Source organism: Theobroma cacao, chromosome 3 (genome assembly GCF_000208745.1).
Source record: "Theobroma cacao cultivar B97-61/B2 chromosome 3, Criollo_cocoa_genome_V2, whole genome shotgun sequence".
Lineage (NCBI taxonomy): Eukaryota > Viridiplantae > Streptophyta > Magnoliopsida > Malvales > Malvaceae > Theobroma > Theobroma cacao.
The window spans coordinates 23,699,288-23,716,262 of record NC_030852.1 but is presented as its reverse complement, the minus strand read 5'-3'; the positions used below and the strand labels follow the sequence as shown (position 1 = coordinate 23,716,262).

Sequence of the window (16,975 nt, the reverse complement as noted above, 5' to 3'; positions counted from 1 at the left end):
TCCAAACCTTTTTTAAAATATATATGTTTTCTATCATATAACAATTCTAAATCAGCTTGATCATCATACACTAATTTCAAACTTTTTATTGGGTAATATACTACTTGGATGTTAAGTTCATCTCAGTAACTGAAATTGAGGAATTAATAAAGCAGAGTAAGAAAATGGATCAAGTAAAACACTTTGCAATTGGTAATGGTAAATGCCTTGCATAATCCGAGTCCTAAAGCTATTTCAGCTTCATCATCATGATACCTTGAACTTGTGCTTATTAACTGCTCATGATCTTGTCTAGCTTATTTGGTATAAAGAAAAATTGTGTAGTTTAATTGTTTAAGATTTGGCTTCCCTTTCAACAACCCTACACAGCTATATATAAGTCTGTGAGTGGTTAATTGTAAGGTTATTTGAGGACACATGATGCATATAAAGAGACAGCTACCTTGTATCTTTTATTTTGTTTTCTTAAGCATTTGTCTTTTAAATTAAGCTGAGGTATCACATTCAGATAGAGAGAGCTCATTTGCCTTCACCCAAACTCCCAGCACACTCTGGTCTGGATGGGTGGCAGAAGTAGCTAAATTTAATCTTTTTAGACTCTCTGTTTTTCACCTTGACGTAAGAGGTTGTACCATAAAACCCCTTTTAACCTGATTTAGAACAAGGAAACAATAGTAAGATTTAACGAGCAATTAAGAAAACAATCCAATTTATAATATAATGAACCAAAACTCTCAAGGAATAGGGTAAAAATTCAGTTTGAATAATATCGCTGGAGTTAAAATGGGTTAGGCTTCACGAGAGCATGAGACTTGACAAATGGATATGGATTCAAGGGGAATAAGCATCACTACAATCCCCAAAATGAATAGGCTCAAAGAGGGAAATTCCAGTAGAAATAGAAGAAGACTTGCTATTGAAGCAGTCCAATACCTGACATTTCCTCACACGCATATAAGTAAGTGACCACCACACGCAGCACTGTGAATTTTGCAGAACCGTTGAGCAGTTCTGTTCAAACCTCTCAAAATCTCTCCCGCCACCTTTTCCTTTTCATCATTCCTCGCAAAAGATTTGCTTCAAGATGCAGAAAACTTTTTTAAAAATTAATGTGCCAAAAGAGAGAGACAAGGAGAAAGATGAAAATATCCCATGAAATATTAACAACCAGTTGGTAAGACATTTTCAAAGCATTCTTTGCCAATATACTCTTCCCTTTCCTTCTTAACACAACGTACTAATGCAAACAACTTCCAGTCTCCTTTGAGTTCTTGCCAGGAGCTTGGAACTTCAGTGAAATTCTGGCAAATGGAATTTGATCAATCGACGACAACATCTCACAAATTCCTCTCCATTTCTCCAAGTTATTGCCAACGTCGGAAATGCTGCTCATTTCTACAACTGAAGTTCATATGTGGTCTAGTTGTTCTATTTCTCATTATGCTTCCCAATACCGGTAAAGTTCTCTCTCACAATATCATATAGAAAAATTAGAACGTTTTCTTGCAAGTAACTTCATGTTTTCTGTTTATTACCTCTGGCTGCTGACTCTTTTTTCCCATACTTTTAGCTGCATATGATCCACTGGATCCGACTGGAAACATAACAATAAAATGGGATGTAGTCTCTTGGACCGCAGATGGCTACGTGGTGAGTTGAACATGGCAGTTTGTCACTTTTTCCTCATTTAGAAACAAATTCTGGAGGAAGCCTTGCTTGTCATAGTGTTATAGTCATTCCTAGAACTGAAGTTCACATGTTCATGAGTTGGTATGGCATGAATCAAGCCTTTAATGCTTAAGAAAGAATGTTATCTTCTGTTTGAGCTTTCCCTGTCCGTATAACGTTAGGAATCAAATACAAAGTGTAAAACACCAAATCAGCCATATAAATAGAAAACATTTGCGGGGTTAAGATCAACCTCCTATGCCATGGAAGAATTATCTGGGGCAAAAGCATAACTTTGAAATCTAACTGCCACCTTTCCTTATGTCATAAATGACTCTTGGGAAACTTTATATTATCATACAGAATGAGAAAAAACAATAGAGAGAGAGCCCCCAATTCATTCTCTTCTGATTTGTTTTAGAGGGAGATCCCCAGATCATTTTGTGTATTGATCCTTCCACTTTTTCTTTTTTTATTTTTTTTACCTTTTATCTTCGATAAATTCTACCAGGCAGCAGTGACGATGAGCAACTTCCAAATGTATCGTAGCATCATGAGCCCCGGCTGGACTCTAGGATGGCAATGGGCTAAGAAAGAAGTGATATGGTCCATGGTAGGAGCTCAAACCACAGAGCAAGGAGACTGTTCCAAGTTCAAAGGAAACGTTCCTCACTGTTGTAAGAAGAATCCTATAGTGGTTGATTTGCTCCCTGGAGTTCCTTACAACCAGCAGTTCTCCAATTGTTGTAAAGGCGGCGTGGTGTCTGCTTGGGGACAAGATCCTATAGGTTCAGTGTCGGCCTTTCAGGTGAGTGTTGGAGTCGCAGGAACTTCGAATAAGACAGTAAAACTACCCACAAATTTTTCTTTGCTTGGTCCGGGGCCAGGGTACACTTGTGGCCCTGCAAAGGTTGTGCCCTCCACAGTCTACTTCACACCTGATCATAGGCGAAAGACTCAGGCATTGAGTAAGCGCTGTTTCACTTCCAATTTTTCAAGTTATTATTTAAAGCTAGTAAATTACTATAATAACTAATGTTTTTCATTGTATGCAGTGACATGGAATGTGACATGCACTTATTCACAATTTCTTGCCGCAAGGAACCCAAGCTGTTGTGTTTCATTCTCATCTTTCTATAATGAGACAATCACTCCTTGCCCATCCTGCGCTTGCGGTTGCCAGAATAAAAACAACTGTATTAGGTAAGCCTCTCATTCAGTCTCTAACCCTGGCCAACAGTTCTGTATCTTCATTTCTAAATGCGAAAACATGCACATAACACAAACATTCTATTTAGAATGTTTAAACCATAAAAGCACACGACAACTTCTTTCTTGGATACTGCTCATTGCTCATGATGATTGGATTCTACAGGAGTAATTCGAAGGAGGCACACCGCGCAGGAATAAACACTAGGAGGAAAGACAATACACCATTGCTGCAATGCACACATCACATGTGCCCTATAAGAGTGCATTGGCATGTGAAGCTCAACTACAAGGACTACTGGCGTGTGAAGATTGCCATCACTAATTTTAATTACCGGATGAACTACACACAGTGGACGCTTGTTGCACAGCATCCCAATCTCAATGCCGTCACCCAAGTCTTTAGTTTTGATTACAAGCCTCTTGTGCCCTACGAAGCCATAAGTGAGTGCCTGACAATAGCCATTTCTATTTAATGAACTCTGACAGGACTAACCTGGAAGCAAATATGGAATTCCGGAATTCTTAACACCTGTGATCAACTTGTTTATGCAGATGATACCGGCATGTTTTATGGTATGAAATACTACAATGACCTATTGATGGAAGCAGGGCCCCAAGGAAATGTCCAGTCTGAGGTGCTCCTTAGGAAAAACAAGGACACATTTACCTTCAAGCAGGGTTGGGCATTTCCTCGCAAAGTCTACTTTAATGGGGATGAATGCTTGCTGCCTCCTCCTGATACATACCCCTTCCTACCAAACTCTGCCCATGTAAATCCAATTGCCATATTGACAATGGCATTCTCAGCACTCCTGTTTATGTTTAACATGTAGAGATCATCTGGAGAGAAGAAGATTTTCAGAAAGTATTGCAGATAAAGAAGAGTGGTTTGTTTGCATTGGACCTTCATTCATTACAGGTATAAGTCATAACTCATTTCTAGAAACTTGCGGATCTGGTCAGCGCGGGATGATTTGTGATAGTTGTGAAAAAATAAACTAAATTTCACATGATCCAGAAATTCCCCACTTTTGAGCTGCATCAGTATTGCATCATGGTGTAAATTGAATTGTCTCACTTTCTCTGTCTCTCGTGCAAGCTTAAATGTCATTTATTAATCTATTAGCCTTTATCTCTCCTGCATTTTACATAGTATTCGGGATGTAAAATAGTTTTATATGGCTAAGTGCAATAGAAACATAACAAACCATATATCAACTATAATTTCTTTTGATGTTCGTCAATACAATGCTACAAACTTGTTTGTGGATACTCTACAAACAAATCGATCGTGTGTATGATGTGAATAAACATACAACAAAGCAGCTAACTCCAAAAAGAAATGGTGTAAATTACAAACCTGAATAAATAAATAATAAGCCAAAATGCTTTAAGAACAGGACATTGTGCACCTGAACCTGCTTGTAGCATGCTATGTTGCCGCACCAACACTATTCCAACCCCATCAAGTGGATCATTATAAGCTTCAGTGTATTAATATAAATCAGATGGGATTTGCGGGCTGTCAAACAAATGGCTGTAGCAGTTTCCCAGACATTATTCATCACATATAAGCCCATAAGAAAACAATAGATGCCAAGATTGTCATGACCAGCTGACATAGAGAGATAACTGGCCTAAAACCAGAATTTGGCAACCATGGATAGGCATCTGGAGGTGGCATGACACAGTTATCACCATTAAAATATATCCTCCTCGGGAAAGCCCATCCCTTTTCAAAAGTAAAAGTTGCTGCATCTTTTTGGAATAGTAGTTCTGACTGCACATTCCCAAGAGGGCCAGCTTCTGAGAGCAAATCATTGTAAAACTTAACTCCCCATAACATGGCAGTATCATCTGCATAAGAAAGGTTCATCGAGTTCATGGTCACAAAGTATATATTAGAAATATAACAGAGAACTATGCACAGATTCTGGAAAATGACATGATGCTACTTCAAAGAAATAAATCATGGCAAACTTAGACTTACTTAAGCCAGCATATGGAGTTAATGATTTGTAATGAAAGCTGAAAAGCTGGGTAAGATTGTCAAAGTTCGGATGTTGCACAACTAGATTCCACTGTGTGTAATTCATTCTGTAATTGAAATTGGTGATTGTGATTTTCACACGCCAATACTCCTTGTAGTTGAGCTTAACATGCCAGTGAACTCGAACAGGACACATATGGCTTGTACACTGAAGCAGAGGTGAATTGCTAGATTTGCCTGGACCAGAAACAGCTGAAGCCAAATATGGAGACCTTTCACTGCAGGATGTCATCACCAAGAAAAAAGAAAAGACACGGAGAGAGAGAAATTAGAAAAACTGCAAAAATGTAAAGGATAATTAGAGGGCGAAAAGGGCAGACAAATGAGATAACTTACCTTACACAGCTCCCAGGTTCTGTTATGTTATTTTGACAGCCACAAGCACATGTCGGGCAGCTTACAATGGTGTCATTATAGAAGGAAGAGAGGGAGACACAACAAGTAGGTGTCTTCTGAGCCAGGAATTGTGAATATGTGCATGTAACATTCCATGTCACTGCAATGAGATGAAGGTAAGATAGACTGAAGTTAGAAGATTGTTCCACCATCCTGAATTATTACCAAAAAAATACACTTAGTTCACTTTCCATCTTAGTTCAAGCTTTAGCCCATTATGAAGAAAAAAATTGTTGCAGATGTTACTATTTAACTTTCTTCATCGAAAACTACTAAATTCCAACAATATTTTTATACAAATTCATAGAACATACATCATACTAGGTATTTAAATTTTGTAAGTGAAGCAAGTATGTTTGTAAGCATATAGATATTGTTCAAATGAAAATCAGTAATGTGTTGCCAGATGACGTATCTATATAACAAGTCAAACAGGGTTATATCTAACTTGATTAGTGCAGACTAAAAAAGCAGAGCTGTAGTTTAGCAAGGAACTTACTCATAGCTTGAGTTATTCTCCTTTTATCCGGAGTCACGAATTTAGTTGGTCTCACAATCTTGGCAGGCCCACAAGTATATCCAGGACCTGGTGCTCTTAGGGTAAAGTTTCTAGGCACTCTCACAGTTTTGTTAGTTGTTCCTGCAGCACCAACACTAACCTGAAATGAGCTTGCTGCATTGGCAGGGTCTTGAACCCATGAATTTATCACCCCGCCTTTGCAGCAATTTGCTATCTGCTGGTTATAAGGAGTTCCAGGCAATAAATCCACAACTGTTGGATCCTTTTTACAGCAATGTGGTATGTTTCCCTTGAACTTTGAACAATCCCCTTGCTCTGTAGTTTGGGCTCCCATCATGCTCCAGATTACTTCCTTTTTTGCCCATGTCCACCCCAACGTCCAACCAGGTGCCTGAATATGGCGATACTGTTGGAAATTGTAAATTGTAACAACCGCCTACCAAAGTCGTAAGAATGATAATTAGTATTGGAAATCCAGGAAAGAAGGAAAATAAAAAAGGCTTTAACATCAAAACAAAAACTCATGGAACTGCAATGCTGGATTGGCTATATTTTCACCCTAAGTGTTATATTTCTGAATGTGTTGAAGAAAAGCACTTTTTGTGAGCCTTGAAAGAAAATGAAAAGCAAAAAAGCAATGCTCCATTGAAAATTATTCTGTGCAGTAAAGAGGCAGTTGCATACACACCAAAAAAAAAAGACATCAGTGATTTCTTTTGAAAACTAATCAACAAAAGCAAACAATCAAATCAATGCATTAAACGTCTGATAGAAAATCTTTCCAAAAATCTATTTTGATTTTTGAAGGTAAGTTAGTAGCTCTTTATATGTAAAAAAGCAAATGCAACCCTGACCCTTCAGTAATACTTACAACATAGCCATCTGGAGTCCAGCTTATTACGTCCCATTTGATAGTGACATTGCCAGTTGGATCAAGTGCATCATAAGCTTCTACAGAAACAGCCAAAAGATCCCAAAACTCTAATTAAAAAATACTTAAGGCATGAGTTTTGAACAAATACTATTGTGAATTAAGGTCTGGATCACAAAATCAGAAATTAACATGCAAAAAATGAAGTTTGCTCGTCAATAGCATTTTGCTCTTTTGGCCTTGGCCTGGGTAGAGACCTTTGGCCTGTCTAGCATTATTTACTGCAACTTGCAGAAACATAAAAGATCCAAACAAAAAGTAAAATGCCTTGATAGCCCAATGGCATAGATGTAAAGCATTTTAATAATTTCATGTACTACACCATAAAAGTAAAAGTAGCCCTCCAATCTTTTTCCTTTTGTGTATTATAGGTATGATTGTTATGATGGTGACTTCAATTATAAACTTCAATAAGTATCTCTTGCATTATGACACTAAACTTAAAAGTCTTTGGGGTCAAATTTGGTCAGTTCCATGTCGGTAAATACTGTACAATGTGATCTTACATTTCGAGCGCACAGATCTCCATTCTTGGTAAGTTTTTCTCTTTTTTATTGGTTAAAGCACTTAAATCTCAGTGTGTCCAGCACTGTTTTAGTTCTTTCATTTCTCTTCTCCCACGAAATACCCTCTTTGCCGTAGAAAAACTAAAATTGAGCCACTTTTTAAGAAGAATAGGGAAAACAAATGATGCAAAAACCCAATCTGACTTACACTCATTATGCTTACATTTCTTCTTTTGGAAATTAAAATAAATGTCAAACTGATGAAACAGAGTAACTGATCATTCATTAGGGAAGAAGGTCTTAAAAAAACAAGAAGAAAAATTCCATTTTCTCCAATCTCTTCAACTTCTTAACAGCAGCCAAAATCAGATAACTCAATTCAACTTTCCAATCCAATCAAGACATAAAGAAACTACAAGATCAAGTTTTGAAGCTAATTTCAGCAACCCAGTTTGCCCTTTATATTAACAAACTTGGTTACCAAAACAAAATAACATTATGTTATTATAATTAGCAATCAACCACCTAATGAGAACAGTCAAACTCCAAACTCTAAGGAAGTATTTAAGCAAAACCCAGATTCAATTTCTTTACAAACAAAAACTAGTCCCTTTAAGAAAAACCATGCATTTGACTGGAAACTTACCTGTAGAAGTGAAAGTGGAGCAGGAGAACAAGAAGAGAAGCACAATGGTAAAGCTACAGAGCTTGGAAATGGATCCAGAAGCTGAAGACAAGACAGTCTCCATGTCTTGATGCAGACCCGGATAGTTTATCTGATGTTCTGTGCTGTGATTAAGCTTAAGATCTGCACAAGGAAATGGAAAGAGAGAGAAAGAAAAGATCCTTCTCACATAGAAAGGGAGCTCTTTTTTGAGTACGAGTGAGCTTGCAAAAGCTTATAGTTCTGTGTCTGAGAGAGATCCAGCCATCAATGCAATCTGGCTGCAGCTGTCGTTAGTTAACGTGCAGATGTAAAATCACCATGATATCCTTCTGTACTAATTTATTTTTTTAAAAAAATTAAAAAAATATATTTTTATATTACCCTCAAATTAGACAATTCACAAAATATGAAACCCAAAGAGAATCTTTGCATTTTTAATAATCAAGTAAGTTAAAAACAAAGGTAAAATACATTATTTTTAACTTTTAATTATAATTTCACACGAAATCTATTAGTATTAGAAATTGACAATATGCTTTAAAAGTGTTAATACTATTAACAAAAAATCAAAAAAATTATTAATTTTTTTATAAAAATTATATAATAATAATTTTTAATTAATAAAAAATAAAATTATCTTTTCAATATTATTACATCACTAAATTAATAAAAACACTAATAATAAATTAACGACGAGATCTATTTATCTATCGAAAGATATTTTTTGATACGAAATATTTATTTTAAAAACTAATGAATTCGTTTAAAATTTCCATTAAAACTTAAAAAATTGAGATATTTTATAATAAAAACAAACTAACTTCAAAAGCAACAATCTTACTTTTTTTTTCATGATTCAATATAATCTTCATACAAAAGATTTACAAAATTACTATATTGCCCATTTTATTGAATTGTGAATGGGTGTACCAGTAATTTGATTGAGTAGTTGGTGAAGCATATGATTGTATGCCATCTGAATAAAAAAAATCATCCTAAATTTGTGTAATATGATCTGGCATCTTGACATTGTTAAATGGTGTAATTGTCTTGAACGGAGTAGGGGTATCCTTGGAATGGAACCCAAACAGTAACAGCAAGCAAATATGGAAACCGCATATAACCAACGACAAAGCAAGTAGGGCATAAGAACACGTCATCCATCCCCCGGGCAGGGCCCTGCCACCAGTGTCGGTGGGGAGAATTCAGAAGACTTGTTCACCAGGGAAAAGGAGACGCTTCTCTCTGTTTATCGTTTGTTTGTCCAAAGATGATGGCCCAACCACCAAACCTTTGCTACTTGTATTTTTTTTTATTTTCTTTTTTCTATTTTGTGTGCCAAGTACATGGCTTATCTACTAGAATCACACCAAAATGTGGACCATTCCCCCCTTTTTTTTTTTTATTTGCAATTAGGTGGCAATTCTGCCATGAACAATGTGTCATTTTGAATAAAAATATTTTGCCGACACTAGTTTTCATTCTATTTTAGGGTCAGTACCATTACCAACAGTATTGATATTTTAAGCAAAAGCTCTATTTCTCTTTGGTTGCAAATTTTAAAATTAGATTTTCTTTTTCTTTTTTCTTTTGTAAAAAGGAATATGGAATCAAATTCATCATGCGATAATGAACTTTTAACTTATGTGAACCTTGTAGTTTTAACTTTTTCCAAATAGTATAGTATGATTTTTTTTTTCAATTAACACTATAAATAAGTTCTATTCCCATAAAAATTATATTGTTAATTTTATTTTGTAAAATGTGAAAATAAAAATATTTCGATAATTTTATTAAGTGAAAATAGCGGTATAAACTCTTTTAGAAATAAAAACATTAATTGAGAACAAAAATCGTAGATATTATGTGAAACAAAAAAAGAAGAAGCTAAAACTACAAAGACATAAGTGAAGTTTACTACCTAATTTTCCATCTCTTGCAAGACCAATTTTGCATTAGCAGCAGTACAATTAAAAACCGCTACTTAATTCTTTTTAATTAGACTTCACTTGATCAAACTTTGCTTCAACTTAATAAACTTGTATTACCATCTTTTTATAAGAAAGACAAAAATTTTGCAAACCTGTAGCTGAGAGCATAAGCATTACATTGCGATCACCTTTTCCAGAACAGCTGGGTCTTTTGTTAACCACAAGCCTTTCACTTTGTAAGCTTAAAATTGGATTCGTCTCCCAACCCCACCAAACAGGATAAAAATCCAGAAAGGCCTTCCCATCACATGAATAAAACCACATAGTAGCATGTGATTAGGGTTTAGGGCACATGGGACAGATCGGGGCGTGTAAGGAGGACGATGTTGGGAACCTGAACCCAGCCCGACTCTACTTTATGATCCATTACTTACTGTCATATGATGTTGGGCTTTCCGAACCCAATACTCGGCGTATATGACTGAAGCGAATACTCAATAAAGCAAAGGGCGGGGTTCAACGGTCAGTTGACATTCCACTTCTTCTCTAACCGGTGGATTAGTGGGCAATAGTTTTGCACATGAAAATAAGTTGAATGTAATCGAGCAACATCCTTTCCTTCTAACATTATATAGTGCAGAGAGTTAGGGTTTAAGGAAAGGCTTAATAATGGAAGGCAACAACCTGGAGCAAACACTCCAAGAAGGGAAACTTTACAGGCAACTCAATTCCCTCATCGTTGCTCATCTTCGCCATCACAATCTCACCCAAGTAATCCCGCTTCTTCAATCTCCCTACCCTTCCCCCCTTTTTTTTTATTCCTGATTTTATCAAACTTTTTTTTTCTTTTATTGGTTTCTAGGCTGCAAGAGCTGTGGCTGCAGCAACAATGACTCCTCTAGACGTTGAAGCCCCTCCAAATAAGCTCCTTGAGCTTGTTGCTAAGGTGGGTTCCTTTTGTTGTTTGGGTTAAAGGAAAACAAAAAAAAAACAAGTTTCTTTTTTTAGTTCTAAGGTGATAACAGGGTCTTGCAGTGGAGAAAGATGAGATGTTAAGAGGGGTTTCTTCTTCTGCATTGTTTGATCTGGGGGGAGCTTTGGCTTATGGCTCGATTCCGGCTCCTCGGGTTTCTTCTGTTGATTTTAGGTAATACCTCTTGCTAAAATCCTTGCTTTTTCATTTTAACTAGTTTGATATGTATGCCCTCTTGTTTTCAATGCATTAATGTGATTTTAATGTGTAGTTAAGAATCTGAGCTTTTTAAGCTTGAAAGTCCTTCCTATTAGCAGGGATAAACTCATAGTGAATGTCTATTGTGAAACCAGTGCTGTGCAGGATACAAAAGGCTCATCAAAGAGCTTTCCAAAGCATGAGACAAGGCATCTTTCCGAGCACAAGGTTTGCTTAAGATATCTCTGCAATATGTTCTTGAAACTGAATGACATAAAACTGATGGGTTAAATATTCTTAAGAATATTGCAAGGTGTGCAAGGTTTAGTCCTGATGGGAGGTTTGTTGCTACTGGAAGTGCTGACACATCAATTAAGCTCTTTGAGGTAATGATTCTTGTATTTGTATGGTTCAGTTTATTTCAATATGGACAATATCTAACTCCCATGATGTTATTTCATTGGCAGATATCAAAAATAAAGCAAATGATGCTGCCAGATTCAAAGGATGGTCCTGTGCGACCTGTCATAAGGACATTTTATGACCATGTACAGGTATTGGTGAATTGGTTTTTCCGCAGTATGCTTAATGCCAACCATTCTCATGGTTATGAAAAATAATTTTTATGTTTCATTTAGTTCCAAACCCTAATTATTTTTCATTATAACCCTCTTTCCAGTTCATTTCCATCTTGTTTTTGCATGTCTTCTCTGTGATATATCTGGATGCTTGTATATTTGATCAATTAATTTTTCCTGCTGTCTTTCAAGTGAAGGTCCCACTTTTCACTGAGCTGCAACTAACATGAGCTAGTGTCTAAAATTTATTAACATTATTTTCATGATTGCTTCTTTTGGGATCAAGGGAATGCTATAAAGGAACTGATACTTCATACTTTGTAGCTGTATATTGCTTCTTTTGTATTTCTTCTTTCTTTGAATCTGTATATTTTTCTCATAATTTGTGGCTGAAGTGATAGATCTCTTGATTTTGTTAAAGTTTGTGCTTCAGACCTCTCATGATAGAGTCTAAAAGGGTCATCTTCATAGAATCAGATGTTAACAATTACTTTATAATTTATGCATAATCTCTGTTTCCCTTAACTCTAAAAGCTGATTAAATATGTTTATTTTCCCTTGCATGGTCTAACACTTTTCTGCTGAAATGCAGCCAATAAATGATTTGGATTTCCATCCTCAGAGTACTGTGCTGATATCTGGGGCAAAAGATCACACAATAAAGTATGACTTCTCATCTAAATTTAATCTACTCTGAGGTTTCTTTTTAGTTTTCCATTCTGTCTTGCATGTCTTATATTCCTCTCATTTTTAGTTTATCAGTAACTCCTTAGTGATAAATTGTGTTTTTTTTTGCCTTAAACTTTATTGTTTCTAGTGGTAGATGGAATTCATATTAACTGGCATTTCAACATTATGCTTATTACGTGTTTACAGGTTCTTTGATTTTTCCAAAGCTACTGCAAAGAGAGCCTTCAGAGTTATCCAGGTTTTGCCTGTTATTTTGACACTGTTTCAATCATGGTTTCTGAACTTAGCTGCAGAATTTGACTTTAGTATATATTTATGACATTATAGTAAATTTTCTACTTATGATAACCCAGGATACTCACAATGTACGATCTGTATCTTTCCATCCATCTGGTGATTTCCTTCTAGCAGGTAAATTATTTGCTTCATATTTTCTGTGTTTGATCTTTTCTTGCCTGCTTAATTTTTTATTCAACATTATTATCATAGAACCTTAGATGAATATTCTTGTGGAAAACTAAAACATGTTGAAACTTAGAATTATTTGATTTAATTGAACTACTTGTCCTGTGTTATGCATTTGAATTTTCATATACCAGACCTTTCGAGGTTACTTAACCTACCTTTTAGTAAAAGCCTGTTTCATCTCTTTACAACAGAGGATTGTTAATCTAGTGATACTCTGTTACTTTATTTCAGATAAGGACTGATCCAAATGAAATGATCATGATTTGAAGTTCGTAAAAAGTATATAATCATATTTTCTCAGCAATTTAACAGGGGGTGATGATAGAACTGTAGATGTTGTAAAGCATGTTTGAATTGTCTCAGAATACAAAAGTTTGCAAATTTGACAACTTTGAATTATTCAAAAGTATTTTATTTTTTGTATTTTAAGTTTATTAAACCCTTATGTACCAAAAAAAATTATTAAAACAATATGAACCTTGAGCAAAGTGCACAATATGATTCATATATCCAACCGTACATAGTGGGAAATGGCTTTGTTTCTTGTTGTAAGTTGAACCTTTTTGAAATATGTACTTTGATAAATGCTGATCTAATTTTTGTATCTCTGCTAAATTGGTAAGCATCTGAGCTAGAGTGGCATATGGTGAACTTCTGCGAGGAGTTCTTTCTTTTGAGTTTGGTCTATTACCATGATTTGACTACTTACAAGGTCGGGATGAAAACTGACAGGAACTGATCATCCGATAGCACACTTGTACGATGTTAATACGTTCCAATGTTATCTATCTGCAAATCCACCAGAGATTGGTGTTAATGGAGCCATTAATCAGGTATAAAATATCACATCTTCCAAAACAGAAGGATCTCTCATCCATTTATTACAGATAAATTGAGGCTATTAAGTCCATAATTCAATCTGTTTCCGTGTGCAGGTGAGATATTCTTCTACAGGTGGCATGTATGTTACTGCATCTAAAGATGGTGCTATTCGGTTATGGGATGGAATAAGTGCCAGTTGTGTGCGCTCCATTGTTGGTGCACATGGAACAGCAGAGGCCACAAGTGCATGTTTTACTAAGGATCAAAGGTATGGATGTTAAACGGTTTGGTTATAAGTAGGATGTGTTTTAATTTATAAATTAAATGGGCTATATATTGCAGAATATGCAGCTTTATATGTTGCATTGTTATATTATTAAATGGAGACAACATGTTATGTCATAAAATGAGAAATTTTTCTCTAGACAAGGGCCGTAGTCTACTTTTAGTTTGTAACAGATGGTGAAGCAGAGTACAGTTTACGGGGTGCAAATCAATGGTCAAATTATGTAATTAGTCCCTGTACACTATTAAAAATGTGAATTTAGTTCCCGTACAATAATTTTTGTAAATTAAGTCCATGTACTTTTCCAATTTGTTAATGTCAGTCCAAACCTTAACACCGTTAAATTATGTCTCCATAATTTTTGCAAAGTTTACGCTATCTTTTTTTCCCACTCAAATTGACCAATTACAAAACAGAAATTTGGAAAGAAAAAAGTGATGTTTCAGTGTTCTAACAAGTGTCCACAAGATTTCTCTCAATTTCTTTTCCTATTTGTTTTGAGAAACCAATCCATGACTTGAAAGGAGTTGGGGTGTTTTGTTCATTGGTAGTCTTGTCAACAAATGTTACATCAGCATTTGCCATGTCATCAAATGCCACATCAGCATACTTAACAGTGGAAACTTAATGATTTTAGGGTTTGGACTGAAATTAACAAATTGAAAAAGTATAAAGACTCAATTTACACAAATTATTGTACAGGGACTAAATCCACATCTTTCATAGATTATAAGTACTAATTGCCTAATTTAACTGCAAATCAATTGATGGCAGAAAGTGCATATAGAGGCACAAATTTCCTTTTAAGAACTAATCATGTAGAATAAATAGGATGTTGCTTCTCAACATGATTCGTAAACTTCACGTGGTTATATGGATTAGTACCTTGGCATGCTTAAAAAAACATGACCATGGTATCGACTTTCTAGGTTTGTTCTTTCTTGTGGAAAGGATTCAACTGTAAAGCTTTGGGAGATTGGCACTGGAAGATTGGTCAAACAATATCTTGGATCTACTCACACACAATCGCGGTGCCAGGTATGCAAGGGTGGTTTTCTTTTTGATTAAGCTTCCTTGTTGTCTTGGTTATTTAAATATTTCTATAGTCACTGCATGGTGGCTGAAAGGATGAGCTAATTAGCAGTCACACCTCTTCTGTGAGGTCTCAAGGTCTAATCAACTATCCTCCAAATTTGCTATTAGGTATATAAAAGACTTATCACACAATTTGTAGATTTTCTAGCTAAAACAACGCTTGCCATTAACTGGAAGGATTTGGTCATGTGTTCATTTTAAAGTAGAATTTAATGACCTTAAAGATTTTTATGGATCATAACTACTAAACACATCAATCTGTTTTCTGCAGGCTGTTTTTAATGATACTGAAGAGTTTGTGCTATCTATAGATGAACCTAGCAATGAGGTTTGTTCAACTTCCTGAGAATAGTGGCAAGTATATAATCTCCTATGGTTGGCATCTGCTAATTTTTCTCTGATGGATGCAGATTGTTATTTGGGATGCATTGACAGCAGAAAAAGTGGCAAAGTGGCCTTCCAACCATATTGGTGCACCTCGTTGGATCGATCACTCACCAACAGAGGCTGCATTCATATCCTGTGGAACTGACAGATCTGTTCGGTTCTGGAAGGAAATTCTCTGAGCACACGGAAATCGGAGTGATCTGGGGAACTTAATTGAGCTGACTTGGCAAAAGCTAAATGCATGATAAGTGTGGCTGCCTCTGCCTGAAATTCTTTTGTGTATTCAGAGTTTAGATCTTAAGGCAAATCTTTGGACTACACTGTACACATAGTCCCTGAGGCACATTTTTTTTTTCTCTCTTTTTTCACTTAATGGAGACAACATGCATCGCACTCCCTACTTAATTTCATTCGATTTTTGGTTATCATGTGTGATTAGTGTCGTAGTTGTGGATTGTTTTAGGAACACTTCCCCTGTAAAAGGAAATACGTGAAGTTTGAGTTTAGGTGTTCAGCGCCTAGGGAAGTTGGCCCCAGTTGTAAAGCCCATTTTACAGTTTAATAATGTCAGTATCCATATGCTTAATATTTCGGTTTCACATTGACTTTTAAGTATTTTCTTTGTTTTCTCCCAAGATAATCATGTAAATGATGAAATTTTATGAAGTATCTTATCCTGGCAGATCAGTTGACATAAAGGCGAGCCTCAAAAGACCTCAAAGTTTGGCGTGGTTCCATGTTTCATTTCGACGTGTTTTTCATGCAAAAACTCCTTGGGTTCGACAATTAACATTCAACTGAAACAAAGAGATTCGACATTTGAGTGTAGATCAAGTGGCACAGAGCCTCTTCCTTGCTTTCAAAATGTTCGGGCAACACAAACTTCAGTGGAGTAGGGAGTAAGGGTAGAGCCTGAAACATGGTTGCCTTTGCAGCGTCACTGCTTCGTAGAAGTGTCATGTTTCTTCAATTCAAACCGTTCCATGAAATTACAGCACTTTAGTATCATTCCCAAGTATTATAAAGCATACATGTCCTCGGAAGATGTGCAATAACATAATAGCCAGATGATTTCTAACAAGAGAAAACCAGGGTACTCTTTGGAAATGAGAAATGATGAATTGTAAATTTTACAGAACTTAAAGGCTAAACAAGTTCACAGACGGACCGAATTCCAGTGGTCTTGCTTTCAGTACGATTATAACCTTTCAGGCCTCAGGGAAACGGAACCCTCAACAAACCAGACAGGGACATCAATTCAGTCGTTTCCGAAAAAGCCACCGCCTAATCAATGCCATTCTCCCATGGGGTACGGTACGTCCATTCATTTTTGGCCAATCTGTTAGGCAGCAAATGGTAGCTGGAAGTCCTACACTGATTCGACAGCTTTGCCATCTACATTATCATGTTGCCCATCTCATTTCTTCATTTATTCCGGAGAGCTCCCGTATCTCCAAACAAGGAAATGAGATATGCTGAACTTTATCAATGTCATAAGTCGGATCATTTTCCAACGTCTTTCCAGTTATCCAACAAAAGCAAAATCATGGAATCTGAAGAGAAAGATTTCACTAGTAAATTCTGTAAACTAAATGGG

The 16,975-nt window shown here is 36.0% G+C and overlaps 3 protein-coding genes across 6 annotated transcripts; 2 read left to right on the top strand and 1 right to left on the bottom strand.

Moving 5' to 3' along the window:
- LOC18604866 (COBRA-like protein 4) lies at positions 1,020 to 4,152 on the top strand. 2 transcript variants are annotated; one of them, XM_018117620.1, is made up of 7 exons: positions 1,020 to 1,174; positions 1,258 to 1,456; positions 1,571 to 1,650; positions 2,180 to 2,636; positions 2,724 to 2,871; positions 3,044 to 3,321; positions 3,433 to 4,152. In XM_018117620.1, exons 2-7 carry the CDS (start codon positions 1,309 to 1,311, stop codon positions 3,711 to 3,713), a joined length of 1,392 nt encoding a protein of 463 aa, XP_017973109.1. In that variant the 5' UTR covers positions 1,020 to 1,174; positions 1,258 to 1,308; the 3' UTR covers positions 3,714 to 4,152. The 2 variants fall into 2 exon arrangements, with proteins under 2 accessions (XP_017973109.1, XP_017973107.1); XM_018117618.1 differs by lacking the exon at positions 1,020 to 1,174 and having other exon boundaries at positions 1,182 to 1,456.
- Positions 4,075 to 8,032, bottom strand: LOC18604865 (protein COBRA). The gene is made up of 6 exons (XM_007037555.2): positions 7,930 to 8,032; positions 6,718 to 6,797; positions 5,826 to 6,282; positions 5,267 to 5,426; positions 4,871 to 5,148; positions 4,075 to 4,737 (listed from the first exon to the last, which is right to left on the bottom strand). Exons 1-6 carry the CDS (start codon positions 8,030 to 8,032, stop codon positions 4,445 to 4,447), a joined length of 1,371 nt encoding a protein of 456 aa, XP_007037617.1. The 3' UTR covers positions 4,075 to 4,444.
- Positions 10,149 to 15,977, top strand: LOC18604864 (cleavage stimulation factor subunit 50). Of its 3 annotated transcripts, XM_018117622.1 has the most exons (15): positions 10,149 to 10,403; positions 10,522 to 10,652; positions 10,744 to 10,827; positions 10,907 to 11,028; positions 11,208 to 11,280; positions 11,355 to 11,438; positions 11,520 to 11,606; positions 12,223 to 12,293; positions 12,507 to 12,558; positions 12,674 to 12,731; positions 13,521 to 13,621; positions 13,724 to 13,878; positions 14,826 to 14,934; positions 15,263 to 15,319; positions 15,402 to 15,977. In XM_018117622.1, the coding sequence occupies exons 2-15, from the start codon at positions 10,551 to 10,553 to the stop codon at positions 15,555 to 15,557; spliced, it is 1,311 nt and encodes a 436-aa protein (XP_017973111.1). In that variant the 5' UTR covers positions 10,149 to 10,403; positions 10,522 to 10,550; the 3' UTR covers positions 15,558 to 15,977. The 3 variants fall into 3 exon arrangements, with proteins under 3 accessions (XP_017973111.1, XP_017973110.1, XP_007037615.2); XM_018117621.1 differs by having other exon boundaries at positions 10,149 to 10,652; XM_007037553.2 differs by lacking the exon at positions 10,149 to 10,403 and having other exon boundaries at positions 10,629 to 10,652; positions 10,917 to 11,028.

Bases quoted from the DNA above. Each gene is read 5' to 3' on its own strand.
- LOC18604866 (XM_018117620.1), top strand. From the start codon at position 1,309: ATGGAATTTGATCAATCGACGACAACATCTCACAAATTCCTCTCCATT. The intron at 1,457-1,570 runs GTAAAGTTCTCT...CCATACTTTTAG, and splicing joins CATTATGCTTCCCAATACCG to CTGCATATGATCCACTGGAT. The intron at 1,651-2,179 runs GTGAGTTGAACA...AAATTCTACCAG, and splicing joins GGACCGCAGATGGCTACGTG to GCAGCAGTGACGATGAGCAA.
- LOC18604865 (XM_007037555.2), bottom strand. From the start codon at position 8,032: ATGGAGACTGTCTTGTCTTCAGCTTCTGGATCCATTTCCAAGCTCTGT. The intron at 5,149-5,266 runs GTAAGTTATCTC...GACATCCTGCAG, and splicing joins GAACCTGGGAGCTGTGTAAG to TGAAAGGTCTCCATATTTGG. The intron at 4,738-4,870 runs GTAAGTCTAAGT...TTTCTTATGCAG, and splicing joins AACTCCATATGCTGGCTTAA to ATGATACTGCCATGTTATGG.
- LOC18604864 (XM_018117622.1), top strand. From the start codon at position 10,551: ATGGAAGGCAACAACCTGGAGCAAACACTCCAAGAAGGGAAACTTTAC. The intron at 11,281-11,354 runs GTTTGCTTAAGA...AATATTCTTAAG, and splicing joins GGCATCTTTCCGAGCACAAG to AATATTGCAAGGTGTGCAAG. The intron at 11,439-11,519 runs GTAATGATTCTT...TTTCATTGGCAG, and splicing joins CATCAATTAAGCTCTTTGAG to ATATCAAAAATAAAGCAAAT.